Raw genomic sequence first — 22,480 nt, forward strand, 5'->3', positions numbered from 1 at the left:
GTCCTGCTTTGTCATTGATTAATTGCAAACACTGATGCAGAGTAAGCACATCACATTACCTTAAAATATATTAAGCTTGGCCCAGGGAACATCTTACAACTTATTCCTAAGAAAAATCTTTAATTTTCCTTTTGACTCATTTCTTTAGGAGAAATAGCTCTAATTTGGGGAGCGAATTCTAAGGATCCTGCAGCAAAGTTGCATCAACCTAATCATAGGTAAAAATGAAAAAAAAAACTTGCTTTTCATAAACAGTGAAAGTCTCGAAAGACTAACAGACATTAAGCATGGTCACTGTGGGAATGCAGGAAACATGGAAACCAACTTTGCACGCAACAAGCTCTCATATAGAGTAATGCGATGACAGGACATAATCTGTTTTTGCAGTGTTGACTGAGAGATAAATATTGGTCAGGGCACTAGGGATAACTGCTGTTTTCTTCTTAAGAATGATGTCCTTGGACATTTCACATCCACCAGCCTACAGAGTGCACCTTGGTTTAACATTCCATCTAATAGACAGCGCCTCGCGATGGCTAGTCCCTAACAGTGTTACACTGAAGTGTCAGCACTAACTTTGTCTTCAAGCCTGGGAACAGACATTAAACATGAACCTCAGTGACAGGGACGAGTGCATATCAGCCATGATGAAATAGTGGAGAAGACTAAGTTGAATGGTCTAATTCATCTCCCATATCTCATGGTCTTATGTAGAGAGTCATAGAATTACACAGCTCAGAAGCAGACCCTTCAGTCCAACTTGTCCATGGTGACTAGATATCTAAATTATTTGCCTGCATTTGACCCATATCCCTCTAAATCCTTCCTATTTGTGTGCCCATCCCCAGTACTTTCCAACTAATGTAGGGCTCTCCTCACTCCATGTGACCAAAACACTATTCACACTTACATCTTATCCAATGCCTTGCCATGCTTTCTGAAGTGTGCAGCCCAGAATAAGAGAACACTCCATCCAAGCCCAAGCAAGTGACTTAGAAGATAAAATATCTGTACAACTATCTGGCACACACAGTCTATAAATCTACGTTACAAGGCTGCAGTATGTTCCAATAGTTTGATCAAGATGCCCTGCACCCTTATTTCAGGGTTGGGGGAAATTATCCTGTCACAACCACGAACTAAATTACATCATTTTGCAAATCTCTAAGGCATTATCTGACGTTTACTGGTTTTGGTTTATTGGCACTGGTTGAATCATAAGGGCGGCACAGTGGCTTGCACTGCTGCCTCTCAGCGCCAGGGGATCCCGGTTCAATTCGAACCGCGGGCCACGGCCTGTGTGGTGTTTCTTCCAGGCCAATCCAAAAATGTGCGGGATATGCGGATTGGCTATGCTAAATTGCTCATCGTGTTTAGGGGTGTGCAGTTTAGGTGGATTAATCATGGGAAATGTAGGGACAGAGTGGGATGCCCTTCACAGGGTTCAGTGGAAGGGTCACTAGACCCGAAATGTTAACTGGTTTTTCCTTCACAGATGCTGCCAGACCTGCTGAGCTTTCCAGCGACTTTGTTTTTGCTCTTCACGGGGTCGGTGTGGACGCGATGGGCCAAATAGCTTGCTGCAGGGAATCTATGATCTAACCCTACAAACTGATTAACGTCACGTGTCAACGACTTCAAACCTGTCGGTACCAGGCAGGCACGCATTTTAAACAGTACCACCACAGAGTGGAGGAGTGATGTTACCGGCGGTTGTTGCCTGTGTAAACACGCCGCCGCCACCCTGCTCTGCTCTAAGTTCTGCCATTTACTCACCGGCCTCCAGGCTCGGCTGATGCGCTGAGGGCCGAAACTTTTATACAAGCCCCGGCAGCAACCGGCTAACACGACATAGCGGTGCGCCATCGCCTGCTGAGTATCTCTTTTCTTTTCTCTTTCTCTCCCCTGTCCAGTTACAGGATACTCCTCAGCAACGTCTAAGCAGCGAATTAATCACCCTACCACTAACGCCGCCGCCGCCATTTCTGCCCCTCCCCCTCCAAGGCCGTCGTCGGACATCAGTGGGCGTGTCTGCGTGCCGTGACGCTACAACGTCACCCCGCCCCCCTGTTCGTCACGTTGCCCCCGCACAGTTACGTCGCTCTTTGCGACAAACTCAGGGGGAAACTCTTTCTTCCCCCCCCACCACAGTCTGTGGCAAGTTTGCCATGTCCTTTCTCTTGTACTGCCTATGTCAGTGCTGCTGTTTGTTCCCATCCGTGTGTCTCTTTATATTCTTAACCTGTCTTTTCCTCGCTATTTGTTTGCTCGATTCCTACGATTTCATACTCGTGTCACCCGATGAAGGAGTTGTTTGAGTGATTCTTGCTCTCCCACATCGTGCTGGTATATTGACAACAGGAATTAGCATCGCCAAAAGAGGTGAGACAAACTGCAACCTCATCTAACAATCTGAAATTCGTTTTTTTTTCTTTTTCCCGCCTGGATTTAAATACAAATATGCTTGGATTTTTCAACTTGCCCACTTCAAGCTATTCGAATTCTACAGGCCCGCAAAGAGAGCTGGTATGTTATAATGTAAGTGGGGCAAGATGGTCTCACATGCCTGTTATATCAACACGCTCTTATAGGTCGGTTTTGCACTTATTAAATAAAATGTCCTAAAAATAATCCATCCACTCGGTCACTGAAAACTGCAGGAAAAATAGTTTCAGTCAAAGTTGTATTAGACAGCGCATGCAAGAGGTATCACAGACTTGGATCAGCAATTCACCCAGTGTCTCTTTTCTCCAGATCCTGCCTGGCTTGCTGTGTTATTCCAGCTAATAAAATGTGAGGCTGGATGAACACAGCAGGCCAAGCAGCATCTCAGGAGCACAAAAGCTGACGTTTCGGGCGTAGACCCTTCATCAGAGAGGGGGACAGGGAGAGGGAACTGGAATAAATAGGGAGAGAGGGGGAGGCGGACCGAAGATGGAGAGTAAAGAAGATAGGTGGAGAGAGTATAGGTGGAGAGGTAGGGAGGGGACAGGTCAGTCCAGGGAAGACGGACAGGTCAAGGAGGTGGGATGAGGTTAGTAGGTAGATGGGGGTGCGGCTTGGGGTGGGAGGAAGGGATGGGTGAGAGGAAGAGCCAGTTAGGGAGGCAGAGACAGGTTGGACTGGTTTTGGGATGCAGTGGGTGGGGGGGAAGAGCTGGGCTGGTTGTGTGGTGCAGTGGGGGGAGGGGACGAACTGGGCTGGTTTAGGGATGCAGTAGGGGAAGGGGAGATTTTGAAACTGTTGAAGTCCACATTGATACCATATGGCTGCAGGGTTCCCAGGCGGAATATGAGTTGCTGTTCCTGCAACCTTCGTGTGGCATCATTGTGGCAGTGCAGGAGGCCCATGATGGACATGTCATCTAGAGAATGGGAGGGGGAGTGGAAATGGTTTGTGACTGGTTTGCCCCCACACCTCCTCCCTTACCCCTATCCCAGACCCCAAGATGACATTCCACATTAAGCAGAGGTTCACCTGCACATCTACCAATGTGGTATACTGCATCCACTGTACCCGGTGCGGCTTCCTCTACATTGGGGAAACCAAGCGGAGGCTTGGGGACCGCTTTGCAGAACACCTCCGCTCAGTTCGCAACAAACAACTGCACCTCCCAGTCGCAAACCATTTCCACTCCCCCTCCCATTCTCTAGATGACATGTCCATCATGGGCCTCCTGCACTGCCACAATGATGCCACGCGAAGGTTGCAGGAACAGCAACTCATATTCCGCCTGGGAACCCTGCAGCCATATGGTATCAATGTGGACTTCACCAGTTTCAAAATCTCCCCTTCCCCTACTGCATCCCTAATCCAGCCCACTTCGTCCCCTCCCCCCACTGCACCACACAACCAGCCCAGCTCTTCCCCCCCAACCCACTGCATCCCAAAACCAGTCCAACCTGTCTCTGCCTCCCTAACCGGTTCTTCCTCTCACCCATCCCTTCCTCCCAACCCAAGCCGCACCCCCATCTACCTACTAACCTCATCCCACCTCCTTGACCTGTCCGTCTTCCCTGGACTGACCTATCCCCACCTATACTCTCTCCACCTATCTTCTTTACTCTCCATCTTCGGTCCGCCTCCCCCTCTCTCCCTATTTATTCCAGTTCCCTCACCCCATCCCCCTCTCTGATGAAGGGTCTAGGCCCGAAACGTCAGCTTTTGTGCTCCTGAGATGCTGCTTGGCCTGCTGTGTTCATCCAGCCTCACATTTTATTATCTTGGAATTCTCCAGCATCTGCAGTTCCCATTATCTCTGTGGTATTCCAGCTTCCTGTTTGTCTCCCTTGGATTCCAGCAATTGCAGTTTTTTTTTGTCTCTAACTTCTTCTCCCTTTAACTTTGTAGTCCCTTTTCAGCCAATATTTCGATTCCCTTTTGAATGCCACAATTGAACCTGTTACCAGGTTCCCAGATATTGTCTTCCAGACGGTAACCACTAGTTGTGTAAAAGGGGTTTTTTCCCCCCATTGTGTTCTTTGTTCATTACACTTAATTCTGTGAAATAACAGAGTACGCTGATTAATCCTGTCACAAAGAGTGAGGAGGCAGTGGTTTTGTCGCTGGATTGTTAATCTAGAGACCCAGGTAATGTTCTGGGGACCTGGGTTCAAACTTGAATTCAATAAATATCTGGAATTAGAGTCTAATGATGACCATGAATCCAATGTCAGGGGAAAAACCCATCTGGTTCACTATCGTCCTTTGAGGACAGGCCCACATGTGCCTCCAGACCTACAGCAATGTGGTTGACTGGTAACTACCCTCTGGGAAATTACAAATGGGCAATAAATGCTGGCCTAGCCAGCTATGCCTCATCCTGCGAATGAATTTTTAAAAAATAGACATTTGGGACAACCTTCGACAGAAATTGCACAGTTCCTAACCCTGATTTTTCCAGAGGTTTGGGTTTTACAGTTCGACCTGAAAACCTATGCCTTAAAATTAAAATAAAAGAATATTTGTTGACAGCCTGAAATAGCTTACATCTTTGTATCTGATGACCAACTTAAATAGTGTTCAGGATTAAAGGGTAGGAAAGACTTTTATGTATTGAGAAACAAATACAGTTGTATAAAAAGGCAAAGATATCAAACACAAATGAGAAAACAAAATATTTTCAGAACAGCTGGGGGGGTAGTGGGCAGCGGTAGGTGGAATCGCCGTGTTCATAAAGGACTCTCCTGGTATGGTGCAGGACACCGGCTCGTTAAATGAGCATCATTTCTAACAGATTTCAACAGACTTAAAATGTAATATGTAAAGCTGACCTAAGGGATTGCAGGAACACGCAATCTATATAGATAAAGTCAAGCAAAAGTGAAGGAAGCAGGAGAATTCTAGTGTAGGTTTTGTAACCAAACTTTGGAGATGCGAATGTCACGTAATCCTGCAGACAAATGCACTATCCCAACATAGACTAAAATAAAGTGAATGCAAATTCATGGTAAGAAACATTGGAGACACGCTTATACTTAGAGGTTAATACATTTCTAATTCACTGGTAAAAAACTTCAGTTTAAAAAAATGACAAAGATCACAGTCCGCCAAGACTCCTTCACAGGTGCTATCAGACCTGCTGAGCTTTTCCAGCAACTTTATCTTCCGCCAAGACCCTCCTGTTTTGATATGATGCAACCAACTCATTCCTGCTGTGTTCATCCAGCTCCACACTTTGTTATCTCGGATTCTCCAGCATCTGCAGTTCCCATTATCTCTCATATCCCTTTCTCCTTCGGCTGCAATCTCCTGTGAGAGGCAAAATATTATGTATCAAACAGGGAATGAACAGCAGAAAATTCTCCTTTGAGCCTCATGGACAAGCAAGAAATCGCTTCAAGATCACGATAACCCGTATCACCATGTCACAAGCCCGCGTAACCTGTCATTTTTGCATTTGCAGGAACCTCAAGATCACTACTCGCTGTGCGCTTGGGAGCAAAACGTTTGGACTCGACCCGCTGTTGCTTCCTTCGTTTTTTAAACGTTTAATAATAAATTTCATAACATTTAAAATGTACAACCTCCAGGCGTTGTCACTTCTTCTGCGCTCCCTGAGGCTGCAACAACGTGTCCCGCGGCTGACTGGATACATGCTGGATAGAAGTTAGCGTGTTGCGTCATGACGTAGGCTAACCTCTGGCAGTCATCTTTCTTTGGCGCAGCACGTCACCAGAAATCTCAACAATGTTACTTTGAATCAAACCACTGCCATGGACTTTGTCATCAACTTGCTATACCGCATTTGCCAGTCTTGGTCTTTCTGTTTTCTTGTGCTGTTTTTCATACTTTTTTTCGCTGTTCTTTCTCTTTTTTGACCTAGAATCCTATTTCACTGACTAGAAACTGTTCGAATGACCAATGCCTGCCAACAATTCCGTGAGAGGATCGACCAACGAACATACATTATACCGTGAATATTGAGATGAAATACAAGGTGAGACAGTTACATGTGAAATTAAACAAATGTATTTTTTAAAATAAAAAAACTTAGATAAATCTCAACACAGCAAGTTGCAAAGAAAACAACTTTGCGTTGTCGGCATTCGAGTGTTTGAACTTGCTAAGATATTTTTATGTCAAACTATCAAAGAGGTTTTATAAGAGTAACGGCATATTAGATAAGGTGGGCAGTAAGAGTCTTTTTCTGAGGATGATGACTTCAGTTTGTACAGGGGGCATAGCTACAAATTGAGGGGTGATAGATTTAAGACAGATGTCAGAGGCTGGTTCTTTACTCAGAGAGTGGTAAGGGCGTGAACGCCCTGCCTGCCAATGTAGTTAAATCAGCCACATTCGGGGCATTTAAACAGTCCTTGGATAAGCATATGGATAATGATGGGATAGTGTAGGGGGAGGGGCTTAGATATGTTCACAGGTCGGCGCAACTTCGAGGGTCGAAGGGCCTGTTCTGCGCTGTATTGTTCTATATTCTATATTGCAAGACATTTAATCAGACAATATCGCTAAGAGACAGCAAGAACTGCGGATGCTGGTGTCAGAGTGAAATTAATGTGGAGCTGGAGGAACACAGCAGGTCAGGCAGCATCAGAAGAGCAGGAAAGTCAATGTTTCAGGTCAGGACCCTTCATCAGAAGAAATGGACTGTAGACAGTAGCCCAAACAACTTAGCTGTTGTGTTAAGGCTGACTCAGTTTAGGGTTTAAAAATATGCTTATATGATTGCTGTTTCCTGAGGTCTAAAGAAATCATCTTCCATTTTACTTTGGATCACTTTAAGCATGACACCTACGGAAAGCATGCTCCATTGTTGTAAACCAATAACTTAACGTTAGCCTAGACACTTATGAGGAATGTCATATTATACATTATAGTTGTGTCAAATGTCTATTGGATTCTTCAACACGATAGACAAACCCAATTTTTTTTGATTGCAGGCGATGAGAAACATTGCCGCATGATGTAAAGAACCCTATTGGAAGGAAGTTCAAACCATTTCCTTGTTTTAATAAGAGATAGCAACGTGTAGAGCTGGATGAACACAGCAGGCCAAGCAGCATCAGGGGAGCAGGAAGGCTGACGTTTCGGGCCTGGACCCTTTTTCCTGCTCCTCCTGTGTTCATCCAGCTCTACACCTTGCTATCTCAGATTCTCTAGCATCTGCAGTTCCTACTAACCCTTGTTTTAATAAGTTGTTTTTGAGGTATTCTTGTTATTGGGTCTGACAACATCTAAAATGTTTCTGGTGCTGAGGAACATGGCTACTACTACTAGGCAGTTGAACCCAAATGGTTAGCGATGAAGGGGCTTATCATCTGGTACAATTTCTCCATTGCGAGGAGGTTCCTTTATTTGTCTTGGGTGTAAGTAAAATGTCTTGTCAAATTGTGATCTCTGACTCTAACTCTACATATACTTTATTAACGTTGACTACACATTATACGACGTAGCACTTAAATTTATAATGAAAATACTTATTAGCTCCCCAGTTTAAGCTGTTGCATGTCGTCGCTGAAACTTTTGTATTAAAAAAATGGGTATGTGTAGTTAAAACACAGTGTGGAGCTGGAGCAACACAGGCGAGGATCAGGAAAGTTGACGTTTCGGGTCGGGACCCTTTGTTAGTGTGTTTGCATCGTTCAAAGAGGAGTACTGAAGAAGAGTCACCGGACTCAAAAGACGTCTGATGAAGGGTCTAGGCCCGAAACGTCAGCTTTTGTGCTCCTGAGATGCTGCTTGGCCTGCTGTGTTCATCCAGCCTCACATTTTGTTATCAAAAGACGTTAACTCTGTTTTCTTGCCACAGATGCTGCTAAGACTCGTTGACTTTCTCCAGCAATTTCTGTTCTTCTTCCGTCAGTGGGCGGGGTCGCCGTCGCTGGAGCAGGCGTCGATTGGCGGCAAGGCAGGGGGGTGACGCAATCCGTGGGCACTGCGCCGTTAGTGGGCGGAGCGATGACGCTTCGGGGGCGTGTATGCGGTAGTGGGCGGAGAGGTGACGCGATGTCTGGGCGGGGCAGCGGTTAGTGGGCGGGGTTGTGATGCCTCCATCTCCCGGAGATAGACGCTCGTCTTGTCAGGTGGAGATCGAGCGGCAGAGCTGAAGGAGCTGCTGGCGCCAGTGTGAAGGGTCTGGGTGCAGGGAGCAGCTCCTTTCCCGGACACAGTGCGGCCTGGCCTCCGGTGCCATGAAGATCTGGAGCTCGGAGCACCACTTCAGGTGGGCAGAGGGATTGTGGTCAGGCCTGAGGGGGTAGTGTGAGGGTGTGTAGGTGGCCCGGCCTGAGGAATACCGAGGGAGGGTCTGGTAAGAGAGGGAGAGTGGTTTTTGACATGAAGGGCGTGGGGCAGGCGAGGCCCCGTCATTATGAGATGTGGCGTGGGTTGAAAGTGGGAGTTGGGTGTTCAAGCCTGATGATGAGTGATTTTGGGTCCAGCCTCAGGCGGAGGGGATTGAAGCCACCCCGAGGGGAGGTGGTGTTTTGGAGGTCCTGGCATGAAAGAGGGAGGGGATTGGGGTTTGGCTTGAGGGGGAGAAGGAAGTTGGGAGTCTGGCCTGACACAGAAGTGAAGAATTTGTTTGGGGCTGTTGGCTGTGGTTTAGCATTCCTGCCTGCCCCATACTCTCTGTGATTGGATCAGGCTGTTGGTGCTGGAAGCTGACATGAAACCGTTTCTGAATCTATGTTTAAATCTGCTTGAGCAACTTAGTTTGTGGTTCTCCAGAAATCAACAAATTTTGCACAAAAATGTGCCTTGCAGATTTATAGGCTCCTGGGACTCTGCTTTTGCAGAAAGAACTGGAGGACTGTTATTTTTGTGAAGGGTTGTGCGCATCTGTGAAAAACAAGTAACATTTCCCATTGGAAGGTATTTAATTGTTTACTGCACGCCTAGCCTTTTATTTAGGAACAGATGTGGTGGTGATCCTAGTTATATTGACTAGGGATTCAGACTGTTGGTGTATCTGGTTGCATTTTTGGGGGTGCATTTCTTAAACTGTGGCTGCAGACTCCCCCAGAGATGAATTTAGATCAAACAACTCCTACCACCTCCTATTTCCCATTTGTGCACAGCTCCTTAGCAACATCATCCAAAAACATTGGAGTCATGTTTCATTTGTGACACTGATCTCTACCTTGTCACTTAGCTCTAAACTCCCTCCACAGCCTCTTAGTTTTCAAATTGCTTGTTCAACATGCAGTACTGCATGAGCAAACATTTCCTTCATTGGCAGAACAGAAGTAATTGTCTTTGGTCTGTGCCACAAAATTTGCTCTCTTGGCACTGCTTCCAACCCTTCCCAAGCTTGATGCTGTATTTGTTTGCAAGATGAGCTTCCAAATCTCCATTACTCAATTTCCTTGATCTGTGACCAGTGGTGTTCCACAGGGATCAGTGCTGTGACACCTGTTTCTTGTAGTTTTAAAATGATTTGGAGGAGAATGGAGAAGATTATGTTTGTCGATGATACATAAGCTAGGGGAGCTGTGGATAGTGAGGAGAATGTAGGTAGCCTTAGTAAGTTTGTGAACGATACAAAGATTGAGGGAGCAGTGGATCGTGAGGATTGCCAGAGGATACAGCAGGATAAGATAGGTTGGAGACTTGGGCAGAAAATTTCAGATGGAGTTTAATCCGGACAAATACAAGGTGTTGCATTTTGGAAGATCTCATGCAGGAGGCAAGTATACAGTAAATGGCAGAATACTTAGTAGCATCAATGTACGGGAGGAAATCTAGGTGTACAGATCCATGGGGTTCCCTGAATGTGACAACGCAAGTGATTAAGGTGATTAAGAAGGCATATAACGTGCTTCCCTTCTTTGATCAGGGCACAGGGTGTAAAAATTGGCAAGTCATGCCACAGCTGTATAGAACTTTAGTTAGGTCACATATAGAATATTACATACAGTTATGGTCACCCTACCACCAGCATGTGGAGGATTTGGAGAGTGTACAGAATAGGTTTATCTGGATGTTACCAGGTTTGGAATATATTAGCCACGAGGAGCGATTTGACAAACTCGCTTTGTTTTTATTTGAATGTAAGATGATGAAAGACAACCTCATAGAAGTTTACAAAATTATCAGAGTCATGGAAAGAATGGATATTTAGAGTTTTTTTCCCAGGGTAGAAATGTCAATTATTAGGGGACAAGCTTAAGGTAAAAGGGGGAAAGCTTATGGAAATGTGAGAGGCAAGTATTTTTCACAGAGGATGGTAAATGCCTGGAATGTGCTGCCAGAGAAGGCAGTTGAGACAGATACTGTAGCAACATTTAAGAGTCATCTTGACAGGAATGAATAGGCAGGAAATAGAAGGATATGGACCATGTAGAGGCAAAATATATTTAGTTTAGGAAGGCATATTTCAGCACTGTCCTGGAAGGTTGAAGGGCCTGTTCCTGTGCTGTACTGTTCTTTGAATTCTGAATGAAGAAGATGAGGCATAGTCTGCAGCATAGAAGAAAAGTGATTGTTATCTTTCTTGCTGAATTAAATGATCGAATATTTTTACAATAAATTCTGTGCAGTGATTCACTATGCATTACTATATCTCAGTGCATGAACATTTGAAGTATCTGCCATATACATATACCTAAACTGATTGTACATTTGGCTAAGGTGACCATTTTATAACTGCCATTTGCACGCACTTGTTCCCTTCCATTTCCGTTACAGTGGTGTTGGCTAATATACCATGTCGTTGTATATGATTTATATTGTTTAGCCATCCCTGGGAGACAGTTATCAAAGCTGCGATGCGTAAATACCCCAATCCCATGAATCCCAATGTGGTAGGAGTGGATGTGTTGGAGAGAAATCTTGATACTCGAGGAAGACTGCATAGCTATCGTCTGCTTAGCACCGAGTGGGGCCTCCCCAGCATTGTTATAGCTGTAAGTCCATAAGCATCATTTTGTACAATATTTTCTGTTTATTTGGATACCCATTGGTTAATATTACTAAACTAAAAGAGCCATAATCAACAAGAGGTTTTTATGGTGCAATATCTTAATTTGTATGAATCACTCATGTCTAGATGCCAGTTTGTACATTTGACCCATACAAGAGTATGTGCAGAATAATCTGATTTCTGCATTAAATCCAGAAGAATAGTAAACTGAAAAAAAATTGCACATGAAGGCTAAACTAGTAATATGTTCTTTTCATACATAAGAACAAGTAACAAGAGTGGTCTACTCAGTCCTTCAAACCTTCTCCACCATTCAGCAGAATCATAGAGATGTGCAGCATGGGAACAGACCCTGCAGCCCAACTCATCCATGCCGATCAGATATCCTAAATAAATCTGTCCCATTTGCCAGCATTTGGCCCATATCCCTTTGCATGAAAAAGTTGCCCCTTGGGTCCCTTTTAAATACTTCCCCTCTCACCTTAAACCCATGCCTTCTAGGTTTGGACTCCCACACCCCAGGAAAAGACCTTGTCTATTTACCCTATCCATGTCCGCCATGATTTTGTAAACCTCTATAAGGTCGTCCCTCAGCATCCAATGTTCCAGGGACAATAGCCCATCCTATTCAGCATCTTCTTATAGTTCAACCTCGCAACATCTTTGTAAATCTTTAATCAACCTTCAAAGTTTTGCAACGTCCTTCCTATAGCAGGGAGACCAGAACCGCACGCAGTTTTCCATAAGTAGCCTAACTAATGTCCTGTATAGCCACCACATGACCTCCCAACTCCTATATTCAATGCACTGATCAATAAAGGCAAGCTTACCAAACGCCACTTTCACTATCCTATATACCTGCAACTCCACTTTCAAGGAATTATGAACCTGCACTCCAAGGTCTCTTTGTTCAGCAACACTTCCAGGTCCTTACCATTAAAAGTATAAGTCCTACCCTGATTTGCACCTCACACTTAATTTAAATTAAACTCTACCTGCGCCCCCCCCCCCCCCCCCCCCCCCACCCGACCCTGGACCAGTGGCTCATCTGATTAAGATTCAATTGTACTCTAAGGTAACCTTCTTTGCTGTCCACTACCCCTTCAACTTTAGTGACAGCTGCAAACTTATTAACAATAACTCCCACATTCACATCCAAATCATTTATATAAATGGCAAAACGCAATGGACTCAGCACCAATCCTTGTGGCACGTGGCTGGTCGCAGGCCTCCAGGCTGAAAAGCAACCCTCCCCCACCACCATTTGTCTTCGACCTTTGAGCCAGTTCTGTATCCAAATGGCTAGTTCTCCCTGTATTCCATGTAATCCAACCTTGCTAACCAGTCTACCATGAGGAACCTAGTCAAACGTCACAGAAGTCCATATAGATGACGTCTACCGCTCTGTTCTCATCAATCTCCTTTGTTACTTCTTCAGAAAACTCAATGAAGTTAGTGAGAAATGATTTCCTACGCACAAAGCCATGTTGACTATGCCTAATCAGTTCTTGCCTTTCTAAATACATGTAATTCCTGTCCTTCAGGATTCCCTCCAACAACTTGCCCACCACTGATGTCAGGCTCGTCGGTCTATCATTCCCTGACTTTTCCTTCTTTCCTTTCTTAAATAGTGGCACCACATTAGCCAACCTCCAGTCTTCTGGCACCTCACCTATGGCTATCGATGATACAAATATAGCAAGGGACCCAGCAATCATTTCTCTAGCTTTCCAAAGATCTAGGGTACACCTGATCAGGTCCCAGGTATTTATCCACCTTTATGCTTTTTAAGATATGGACATTGTTTTCAAGATGTTGCTATTTATTTCCCTACATTCTATATCTTCTATGTCCTTCTCCACAGTAAATACTGATGCAAAATACTCATTTAGCATCTCCCCGATCCAAGATCATGACTTGTCAATTTAGTTACCTTTAAGAAACCACGTGTATCTAAGCCATGACAGAAATCTTAGATCTCAGGTTAATGATGAGAATGTTAGGTAATCTGTTTGAAAATGCATATCTGATTAACAGTGTAAAGCTACAAGTAATTTAGCCAACTCACATTTCTTACAAGCTGTTGTATTGATTGTAGCATTTCTGTGTAGTGTCGACATAAATGACATTAGGAAGTTTCCAGACTCACTTTACGCTGTTATATATTCAGCAGCTAAGTAGCCTGGAAGGATTTCTAAACTGATGGGTGGTATGGTATGTTATAAGGAAATTATTCCAATACTCACTGTGATGTAAAATAATGTAATAAAAGATGTAAGCTTATTGCCCCTGTAACTATGTTCCATTTATGCATTTATAATCTCCAAAAGACTTGATAATATCCCTAGAGAGTGAAAACTGAAAAGTATTTTTTCCTGACCAAAGATTTTTGTGGGAGAGTCTAGAACTTGGGATCAGAGTTTAAAAATAGGTGGGGTTGGCGGTGGAATCCATTACAATAGAGATGAAGAGAATTTCTTTCTGTCAGATCATGTTGAGTCTTTGGACCTTCTTGCCTATAGAGTGGTGAAGGCAGCAATATAGAATACTTTTCAGGTAGCTTCTTCATTACAGAGAAGTTAGAGATTATTGGGGGTAGGTGGGAATGTAGAGTTTGTGATGGACCAGACCAGACTCCCTCAAAATATTCTAAGGAGGTAGCCTAGACTCCAACTTGTTCTTATTTTAAACATGGATGTGAAGAGCCTGCTCCAAATGCGATGATACTGTTCAACCTACTCAACATTAAGCAAAAAACAATTTATTCAAACACTATCGTTAAGAGGAATTTTGAATAATATAACTATTGGAAAACTTAACCGAATAGATGCAGTACCTATTACTAATTAAATATTCCGATACAGTGACATCCCATAAACATACTGCTTGGCAAAAAGGCACATCTAGACACAGATTCTTACATGCAGTTCTCCAATTCAAGGAAGAAAACATCAGCGATTTCAGAGAAAGAAGCAGCTAGAAATCATTCACTGAAGCTACCAACTCTTTTGAGACTCCAAATGGCTTTTGACTGCTACAGCTTAAAAAAAACTAGAAAGCCTAGTCTGAGAGCTGGCCACAACAATTCAAGCTGCTTTTAAAAAAGAAACACCTCAGCTTGCTAAGGGGTAGTAGGAACTGCAAATGCTGGAGAATCTGAGATAACAAGGTGTAGACCTGGATGAACACAGCAGGCGAAGCAGCATCAGAAGAGCAGGGAAGCTGATTCTGAAGAACGGTCGAGACCCGAAAGGTCAGCTTTCCTGCTCCTCCGATCCTGCTTGGCCTGCTGCGTTCATCCAGCTCTACACCTTGTTATTTCGGCCTGCCAAGGTGTTTACTTAAGCTGTCTTCAGTCAGCAGTTCATTACCTCTGCCTTTACAATCTCTCTTCAAGAACACCCAGGACAAAATAACCTTTTTAATGTGACAGCATCATCACATGTTCAAGTCGCAATCAGATCCACCATAATCTTACAAAATGATGGAGCAATCTAGAGAGGCCAAATAACCTACTCCTAATTCTTAAGTAAATTCATTTGACTCAACCAAACTTGAATAATATTCAGTTTTCTGTTCACTAAGTATTAGTCAGAAATTACAGTGAATTAAAGACAATGAAGGTAGTTTCACTTTGTAACCTCTGTAATGTGTTTTTGCTAGATACTAGGTACAAGCAGGACCACAACGTATATTAAAGAACATTCTGTTGTAGATCCAGTTGAACGGACAATGGAACTTAGTTCTTCTAATGTAAGTAGATGAGTTTGAAATTCTTAGCGATGTGAGTGTCTGTATAATCTGGCAACGTACATCTCTCAAATACATTTTCTTGCTTCTCCATGCAACTTAATGAAATAAAAATTGATGTTACACATAATAGTTATACAGGGACACTGTCCTCTTTGAAAAGCTTTGCATTATTGAATTTCGAGTGTCCAATGTGGCGCAATTGGTATCACTCTGATATCTCATATCTGAGTCACATTATTCATAGTTCAGGTTCCACACTGGCTTCAGTGCAGTACTCAAGACTGACACCCAGAGCAGTGCAGGATTGCATTGTTGGAAGTGCTAGCTTTCAGATCATATATTAAATAAAAGTGTTACTGCCTACTCAAGCAATTGTAAAGGAAATTATGACACCAGTCCAAGGAAGGGCAGGGAAATTATCCCCAGTGTTCTGATCAATATTTATTCTTTAGTTTATCCTCACAAAAAAGATGATCGGGTTATCGTCACATTGCTGTACGTGGAAGCTGCTCTGTTTCCTAGATTACAGTTGTGATTACCTTTTCAACTTCATTGGCTATAAAGCACTTTGAAACATTCAGGGGCATATAAAATGCTAAGTTAGCGCAAGTCTATTTTGCTCTGTTCCATCTTCATGGATTGCTATATTTGAGATATATCTCAAGACTTTTGAAGTTGTTTTTGGCATGAAAAATCCTCCTTGTACTATTGGTCAGAGATTTGCATTAGTAGTGGCAGAATAAGATAACATTTGCATTCTTACGCCAGTGAAAGCTGTTGAATGGACTGAATCAATGCAATAAGGATGCAATGACGATTTGTATTTGTATAACATCCCTAAAGTAATAAAAGTTCCAAAATGCTTCACAGGAGTGTTATAACACAACATTGAAATCCTTGTATTAATCATGTTATATTTGTGAAGTAAGAGTCAAACTTGACACCGCTGCTGTGTGAATCAAATGGTCAAAGACTTACTGCAAATTTTGGAGACTTGACTTAGGATAAATTGGCACTCCAGCGCAGTCTTATAGGAATGCTGCTCTTTCAATAATGCCATCCTTTGGATAAGATGTTAAGCCCTCTCATAGACATACAAGATCTCATATTACCTTTACAGTGTGTTCTTCTTATAAGATCCAATCCAAAATCTTTTCTTCCACCAGTAAATTAAAAAGATTGATGTGATGATTTTTGGGGGATCATGCTGTATTCAAATTGGTTGCGGTGTTTACCCAGAGTGCTGTAGAGATTGTATTCAGAAATGATTAATCAGCTGTGAAACTCTTTTTCATGCCCTTATGCCGTGATACTTTTAAATAGCAAGTTTTGAGAAGATTTGTAGCTCAGGTTGAGGTTCTGGATGTGAGTTTCCTCGCTGAGCTGGAAGGTTACTTTTCAGACGTTTCCTCACCATTCTAGGTAACATCATCAGTGAGCCTCCAACGAAGCACTGGTGTTATGTCCCGCTTACTATTTATCTGGTTAGGTTTCTTTGGGTTGGTGATGTCATCTCCTGTTCTTTTTCTCAGGGGATGGTAGATTGATTTGGAGCCAATGTGTTTGTTGATGGAGTTCCGGTTGGAATGCCATGCTCCTAGGAATTCTCGTGCATGTCTCTGTTTGGCTTCTCCTAGGATGGATGTGTTGTCCCAATCAAAGTGGTGTCCATAACCACTCTCCCCTATCAAAGACATTTCCGAAATGACTGGCAGACTACTCGGACCTCTTGGCATCAGGGTAGCCCACAAACCCACCAACACACTAAAACAGCAGCTAATGAACTTAAAAGACCCTATACAGACAACAAGCAAAACGAACGTCATCTACAAAATACCTTGCAAGAACTGTGACAAACACTACATTGAACAAACAGGCAGAAAGCTAGCCGCCAGGATACATGAACATCAACTAGCCACAAAAAGACATGACCCACTATCACTAGTATCCTTACATACAGATAAGGAAGGACACCACTTTGATTGGGACAACACATCCATCCTAGGACAAGCCAAACAGAGACACGCACGAGAATTCCTAGAAGCATGGCATTCCAACCGGAACTCCATCAACAAACACATTGATTTGGAGCCCATCTACCATCCCCTGAGGAAAAAGAACAGGAAATGACGCCACCAACACAGGAAATGACATCACCAACCCAAGAAAACCAAAACATAGAACACAGAACATAGAACAGTACAGCACAGTACAGGCCCTTCAGCCCACAATGTCGTGCCGAACCTTTACCCTAATCCTAAGGTCTACCTAACCTCCACCTCTACCTTATACTATCATCCATTTGCCTATCTAATAGCCACTTAAGTGCCCCTAACAAGGCTGACTCCACTACCCTCTCTGGTAATGCATTCCACATCCCGACCACTCTCGGAGTAAAGAATCTACCTCTGACATCTCTACTATATCTACCTCCATTTACTTTAAAACAATGCCCCCTCCTGATAGCTAACCCCACCCTAGGAAAAAGTCTTTGGCTGCCTATTCTATCTATACCTCTGATCATTTTGTACATCTCTATCAAGTCCCTCTCATCCTTCATCGTTCTAAAGAGAAAAGCCCCAGCTCTCTCAACCTTTCCTTGTAAGACCTCCCCTCCATTCCAGGCAACATCCTGGTAAATTTCCTCTGCACCTTTTCCAACATTTCCATATCTTTCCTGTAATGAGGTGACCAGAACAGGACACAATACTCTAGATGTGGCCGAACTAGGCTTTTGTACAGCTGGCGCATAACTTCACGGCTCTTGAACTCAATCCCTCTATTAATGAAAGCTAACACACCATACATCTTCTTAACAACTCTATCCACCAGGGTGGCAGCTTTCAGGGAACTGTGGACATGAACCTCAAGGTTCCTCTGCTCCTCCACACTGCTAAGAATCTTTCCGTTAACCCTGTATTCTGCTTTCAAGTTTGTCCTTCCCCTGGGCTGAGAAGTGGCAAATGGCGTTTAACCCTGAAAATTGTGAGGTGATTCATTTTGGAAGGACAAACTTGAAAGCAGAATACAGGGTTAACGGAAAGATTATTGGCAGTGTGGAGGAGCAGAGGGACCTTGAGGTTCATGTCCACAGTTCAACAGATAAATAGAAAGTGGGACATAACACCAGCGCTTCGTCGGAGGCTTACTGATGATGTTACCTAGAATGGTGACGAAACGTCTGAGAAACTAACCTTGTAGCTCAGCGAGCAAACTTACATCCAGATACTTTTTAATGTTAAACTATGTTAATTCTTTAAGGAACAGATTAGCACACGAATTCTTAGCTAAGGACTTTGGCGGCTGATCAATATGTCATTAGTATTAACCATGTCCATTAACTTAACATAAGCTACCTCTCAGTAATTCAACTCATCTACCTGTGGTATCCTTGCTTATAAGGTCTGGAACTGAAAACTTCTGTTCAAACGTTTGCTGGTCAGTAAGTAGATGTTGCATCCTTATACAGTGATGGAGAGTATCAGTCGTAACAGGGATGAAATATGGTAGTGATTGCTAATATTGTATGAGACTTAGAAAGTTAAAGTGATGAGACAATAGTGCAGAGTAGTGGCAATCTGGACTGAGTAGATTGGAATTTCTTGTTTATTAGCATTGACAAAAGAGGCAATGCTGACATAAGAAATCTCCCTGCAGCAAGTGGTTAGGTTAAGGAATGCACTGCCTGAGGTTGTGGTGGAGGTAGTTTCAATTGAGACATTCAAGTGGGAATTGCGTTATTATCTGAAAAGGAAGAATGTGCAAGGCTCTGAGGAGAACGTGTAAACTTTTAACACCTGACCATATTGAGTCATTCTGCAATAATATACTTGTTATGAGTAGCCACTGTTTTTTAAAAAAGCGGATGTTTTAATATCTTTGTCTTTAACTTTTTTTTGTTGATACACATGTTCATGTTCTATTCTTAGAGCAGCTACCTTAATGATAAGATGTCATTTCAGGTGAGATTGAATCCTATTCACTACTTTTGTTATAGATAACTCTCAGTAACCTTGTATCAGTAGATGAAAGACTAATGTATCGATCTCATCCTGAGAATCCAGAAAAGTAAGTTCAATATAGTTTCTTAACATTTAACTGCTTAAATCTTGCTTTTTGAATATTTTTTATCTGTGTAATGAAACAAAGTTTTTAAATTACTTATTCTTTAATGAGGTTTGGCCAACGTTTGTTGTCCATCCCGAATCGTTTTTGAACTGAGTGGCTGGCTTAGCCATTTCAGAGGATGGTTAATAGTCAACGTGCTGTTATAAGTTTGGATTCACACTTAGCCCAGACCAGGTAAGACAGCCAGGTTTCTTTCTCTACATTGTTTTGGTAAACCAGATTTTTAAATTGAAATTACAGCTGACAGTTTCAAAGCACTATTACTGAGGCTTTCAATTTTAAACTTACTAATTTTTAAAAATCCATTAAGGTTTGAACCTATGAGCCCAGAACATTACTCAGTGCCTCTAGATTAGTAGTTCAGTGACATTACCACCAAACCACTACCTCCCTCTACATGTTGTAATCTAACTTAAATAAAGATTTCTTCAATGTAAGTTAACAGAAGCCTGGTCAGTGATGAACAACTGTGAGCATTTTTTGTGAAAATTCACTTGCAAAACGTGGGTACTCACTTGGCCAGTATTTAATACCCCTCCCCAGTTCCCCTTGAGAAGGTGGTAGTGAACCGTTTCTTGAACAACTACAGTCCATGTGCTGTAGGTAGGCCTAAGATAGCATTACAGAGGGAATTTCATGATTTTGACTGAATAACATGGAGATATAACACCGTTCTTTCAAAGTCAGGATGTTGAGTGGCTTGGAGGGGAACTTGCTGTTGGTGGTGTACCCATGTATTTGCTTCCTTATCCTTCCAGGTGGAAGCAGTCATGGGTTTGGAAGGTGCTGTTTAAGAAACTTTAGCCAGTGTATCTTGTAGATGGTCTGCGCTGCTCCTACTGAGCATCAGAGGTGGAAGAAGTGATCATTTGCAGATAGGGTGCCAATCTAATGGGCCACTTCGTTCTGGATGCTGGCAAGCTTCTCGAGTGTTGTTGGAGCTGCACTCATCCAGGCAAGTGGGGAGAATTCCATCACATTCCTGACTTGTGCCTTGTAATTTGTGGACTTCCCTACTTTGGGTAGGCAGAAAGTGAGTTTCCAGCTGCAGTGTTCCTAGCCTGTGACATATTCTTGGAGTACAGCTAGTGCAGTTGAGGTTCTGGTCAAAAGTAAACTGCCAACCCCCACATCGTGACAATAGGGCATACAATGACAGTAAAGTCATTGAGTATCAAGGGGTGGCAGTTGATTGTCTCATACTGGAAATGGTCGTTGCCTGGCACTTGTGTGTTGCAAATGTTACTTGTCACTTTACAACCCTTGGCTGAATACTGTCCAGGTCTTGCTGATTTTGGACACGATCTGCTTCATTATCTGAGGAGTTGCATTTGTTGTTGCAATCATTGGTGGGCATCCCTACTTCTAGCCTTATGTTGGAAGGGGGGTCATTGATGAAGCAGCTGAAAATGGTTGGGCCTGGAATACTAGTCTGAGGAACCCTGTAGAAATCTCCTGGAGCCGAGATGACAAATCAACAGCAATCCCAACCAATTTCCTGTCTTTCAGATATGACTCTAACCAGTGAAGAATTTAAGACTGTAATACAGCAAGGACTTGAGTGCCTTGGCAGAACTGAAACTTGTCAGCAGGCAGGTTATTTCTGATAGCACTGTTGATGGTACTTTCTATCCTTTTACTGATGATCGAGAATCAACCAATGCATTAGTAATTGGCTAGATTGGATATGTCCTGCTTTTTGTGTACATAAGCTATTTGCCATGTTGTTAGGTTCTAGGAACAACAGAACCTGGAACAGTGTGGCCAGAGGTGTGGCAGGTTCTGGAGCACAAATCTCCAGTACTGTTGCCAGAACTTACAGATTTTGCACTATCCAGTGCTTCTAACAGTTTCGTGATATCACATGGAGTGAATCAATTGGCTGAAGACTGGTATCTGAGATGCTGGGAACCATCGGAGGAAGCTGAGATGGATCACCCACTTGGCATATTTTGTAGAGCCCTTTCCTTCCATAAACTGTCTAATTGTGCACTGCCATTCATGGCTGGATGTGTCAAAACTGCAGATCTTCAATCTGATCTGTTAGTTGCAGAATCACTTAGCTTTATATATTACTTGCTTGGCTATACTGTTTAGCATGTAAGTTGACCTTGTTTTCTGGCTTCACTAGATTTTAGGTACATCTGCACTTGCATCCTCTCCTGCACTCTTCACTGAACCAGAGTTGATACCCTAGCTTGATGGTAATGGTAGAGTGGGGCATATAACAGGCATATGAGATTATGTTGGAATATGATTCTGCTGCTGCTGATGGCCCAAGCGTGTCAGTCTTGAGCTGATAGATCTGTTTGAAATCTGTACCATTTAGCATAGTGATAATGCCATGATGTAAAATATTGTCAATGTGAAAGTGGGGGATTGTCTCACAAAGATTGTGCAGTGGTCACTTTTATCAATACTCCCATGTCTCCATGCATCTGAGGATGAAGACAGTATGCTTATCCCTATTTTTGGTTCCCATACCACCTGCTACAGTCTAGCAGCTGTGTCCTTTAGGATTGACCATTTTGATAAGTAGTGCAGCTACTGAGCCACCCTGGGTGATGGATTTTGAAATCCCCCACCCAGAGTACATTTTTGACATTCTCCATGCTTCTTGCAAGTGTTGTTCAATATGGTGGAGTACTGATTCATCAGCTAATGGGAGGATGGTACATGGTAATTAGCAAGAGGTTTCCTTGACCATGTTTGACTTGATGCTATGAAGCATCACAGTGCCTGGTGTCGATGTTGAGGACTCTCAGGATAACTCCCTCATGACTGTGTATACCTCCATTACTGGGCCCGACCAGCTCGTGGGATGGGTGTATCCTAATTTCTCTAACTATCCATCATATAGTGATGCTGGTGTGTGGGTCACTGTTTGTAAGGTGTGATTTAGTGAGTATAACTAGAGAAGCTGAATAAACTGGAGCTATTTTCCATGGTGTGTCAGAGGCTGACGGGTGATCTTTTGAGGTTTATAAAATCATGAGGGGCATGGATGGGGTAAATAGACAAGGACGTGTCCCCGGGGTATGGAAGTCCAAAACTAGAGGGCATTGGTTTAAGATGAGAGGGGAAAGATTTAAAAGGGATCTAAGGGCCAACTTTTTCACGCAGAGGGTGGTGCATATATGGAATGAGCTGCTAGAGGAAGTGGTGTAGGCTGGTATAATTAGAACATTTCAGAGGCATCTGGATTGGTGCATGATT

At 43.2% G+C, this 22,480-nt stretch overlaps 2 protein-coding genes and 1 long non-coding RNA gene across 8 annotated transcripts in view; 1 reads left to right on the forward strand and 2 right to left on the reverse strand.

The window, feature by feature from the left end:
• The window catches only part of afg3l2 (AFG3-like AAA ATPase 2), a 54,532-nt gene extending 52,523 nt beyond the window's left edge, over positions 1-2,009 (reverse strand). For all 3 annotated transcript variants that reach the window (XM_048529573.2, XM_048529574.2, XM_048529572.2), the window contains exon 1: positions 1,777-2,009. In XM_048529573.2, the coding sequence (XP_048385530.1) occupies positions 1,777-1,866 (90 nt within the window). In that variant the 5' untranslated portion in view covers positions 1,867-2,009. The remainder of the gene's footprint in view (positions 1-1,776) is intronic.
• Positions 2,010-2,105: 96 nt separating this feature from the next.
• Positions 2,106-22,480, forward strand: part of prelid3a (PRELI domain containing 3A) — a 35,574-nt gene continuing 15,199 nt past the window's right edge. For 2 of the 4 annotated variants that reach the window (XM_048529138.2, XM_048529141.2), the window contains exons 1-4: positions 8,503-8,683; positions 11,198-11,366; positions 15,047-15,136; positions 19,134-19,204. In XM_048529138.2, coding sequence (XP_048385095.1) covers positions 8,652-8,683; positions 11,198-11,366; positions 15,047-15,136; positions 19,134-19,204 — 362 coding nt within the window. In that variant the 5' untranslated portion in view covers positions 8,503-8,651. Of the gene's footprint in view, positions 2,383-6,092; positions 6,440-8,502; positions 8,684-11,197; positions 11,367-15,046; positions 15,137-19,133; positions 19,205-22,480 lie in introns of those variants that run through there. The other 2 variants (XM_048529140.2, XM_048529139.2) reach the window with 2 other exon arrangements.
• Positions 5,444-6,131, reverse strand: LOC125451675 (uncharacterized). Its single transcript, XR_007247352.1, has 2 exons — positions 6,027-6,131; positions 5,444-5,751 (listed from the first exon to the last, which is right to left on the reverse strand). It is a non-coding gene; the product is annotated as an uncharacterized LOC125451675 (long non-coding RNA).

This window comes from Stegostoma tigrinum, chromosome 5 (genome assembly GCF_030684315.1).
Source record: "Stegostoma tigrinum isolate sSteTig4 chromosome 5, sSteTig4.hap1, whole genome shotgun sequence".
In the NCBI taxonomy this organism is placed as follows: Eukaryota; Metazoa; Chordata; class Chondrichthyes; order Orectolobiformes; family Stegostomatidae; genus Stegostoma; species Stegostoma tigrinum.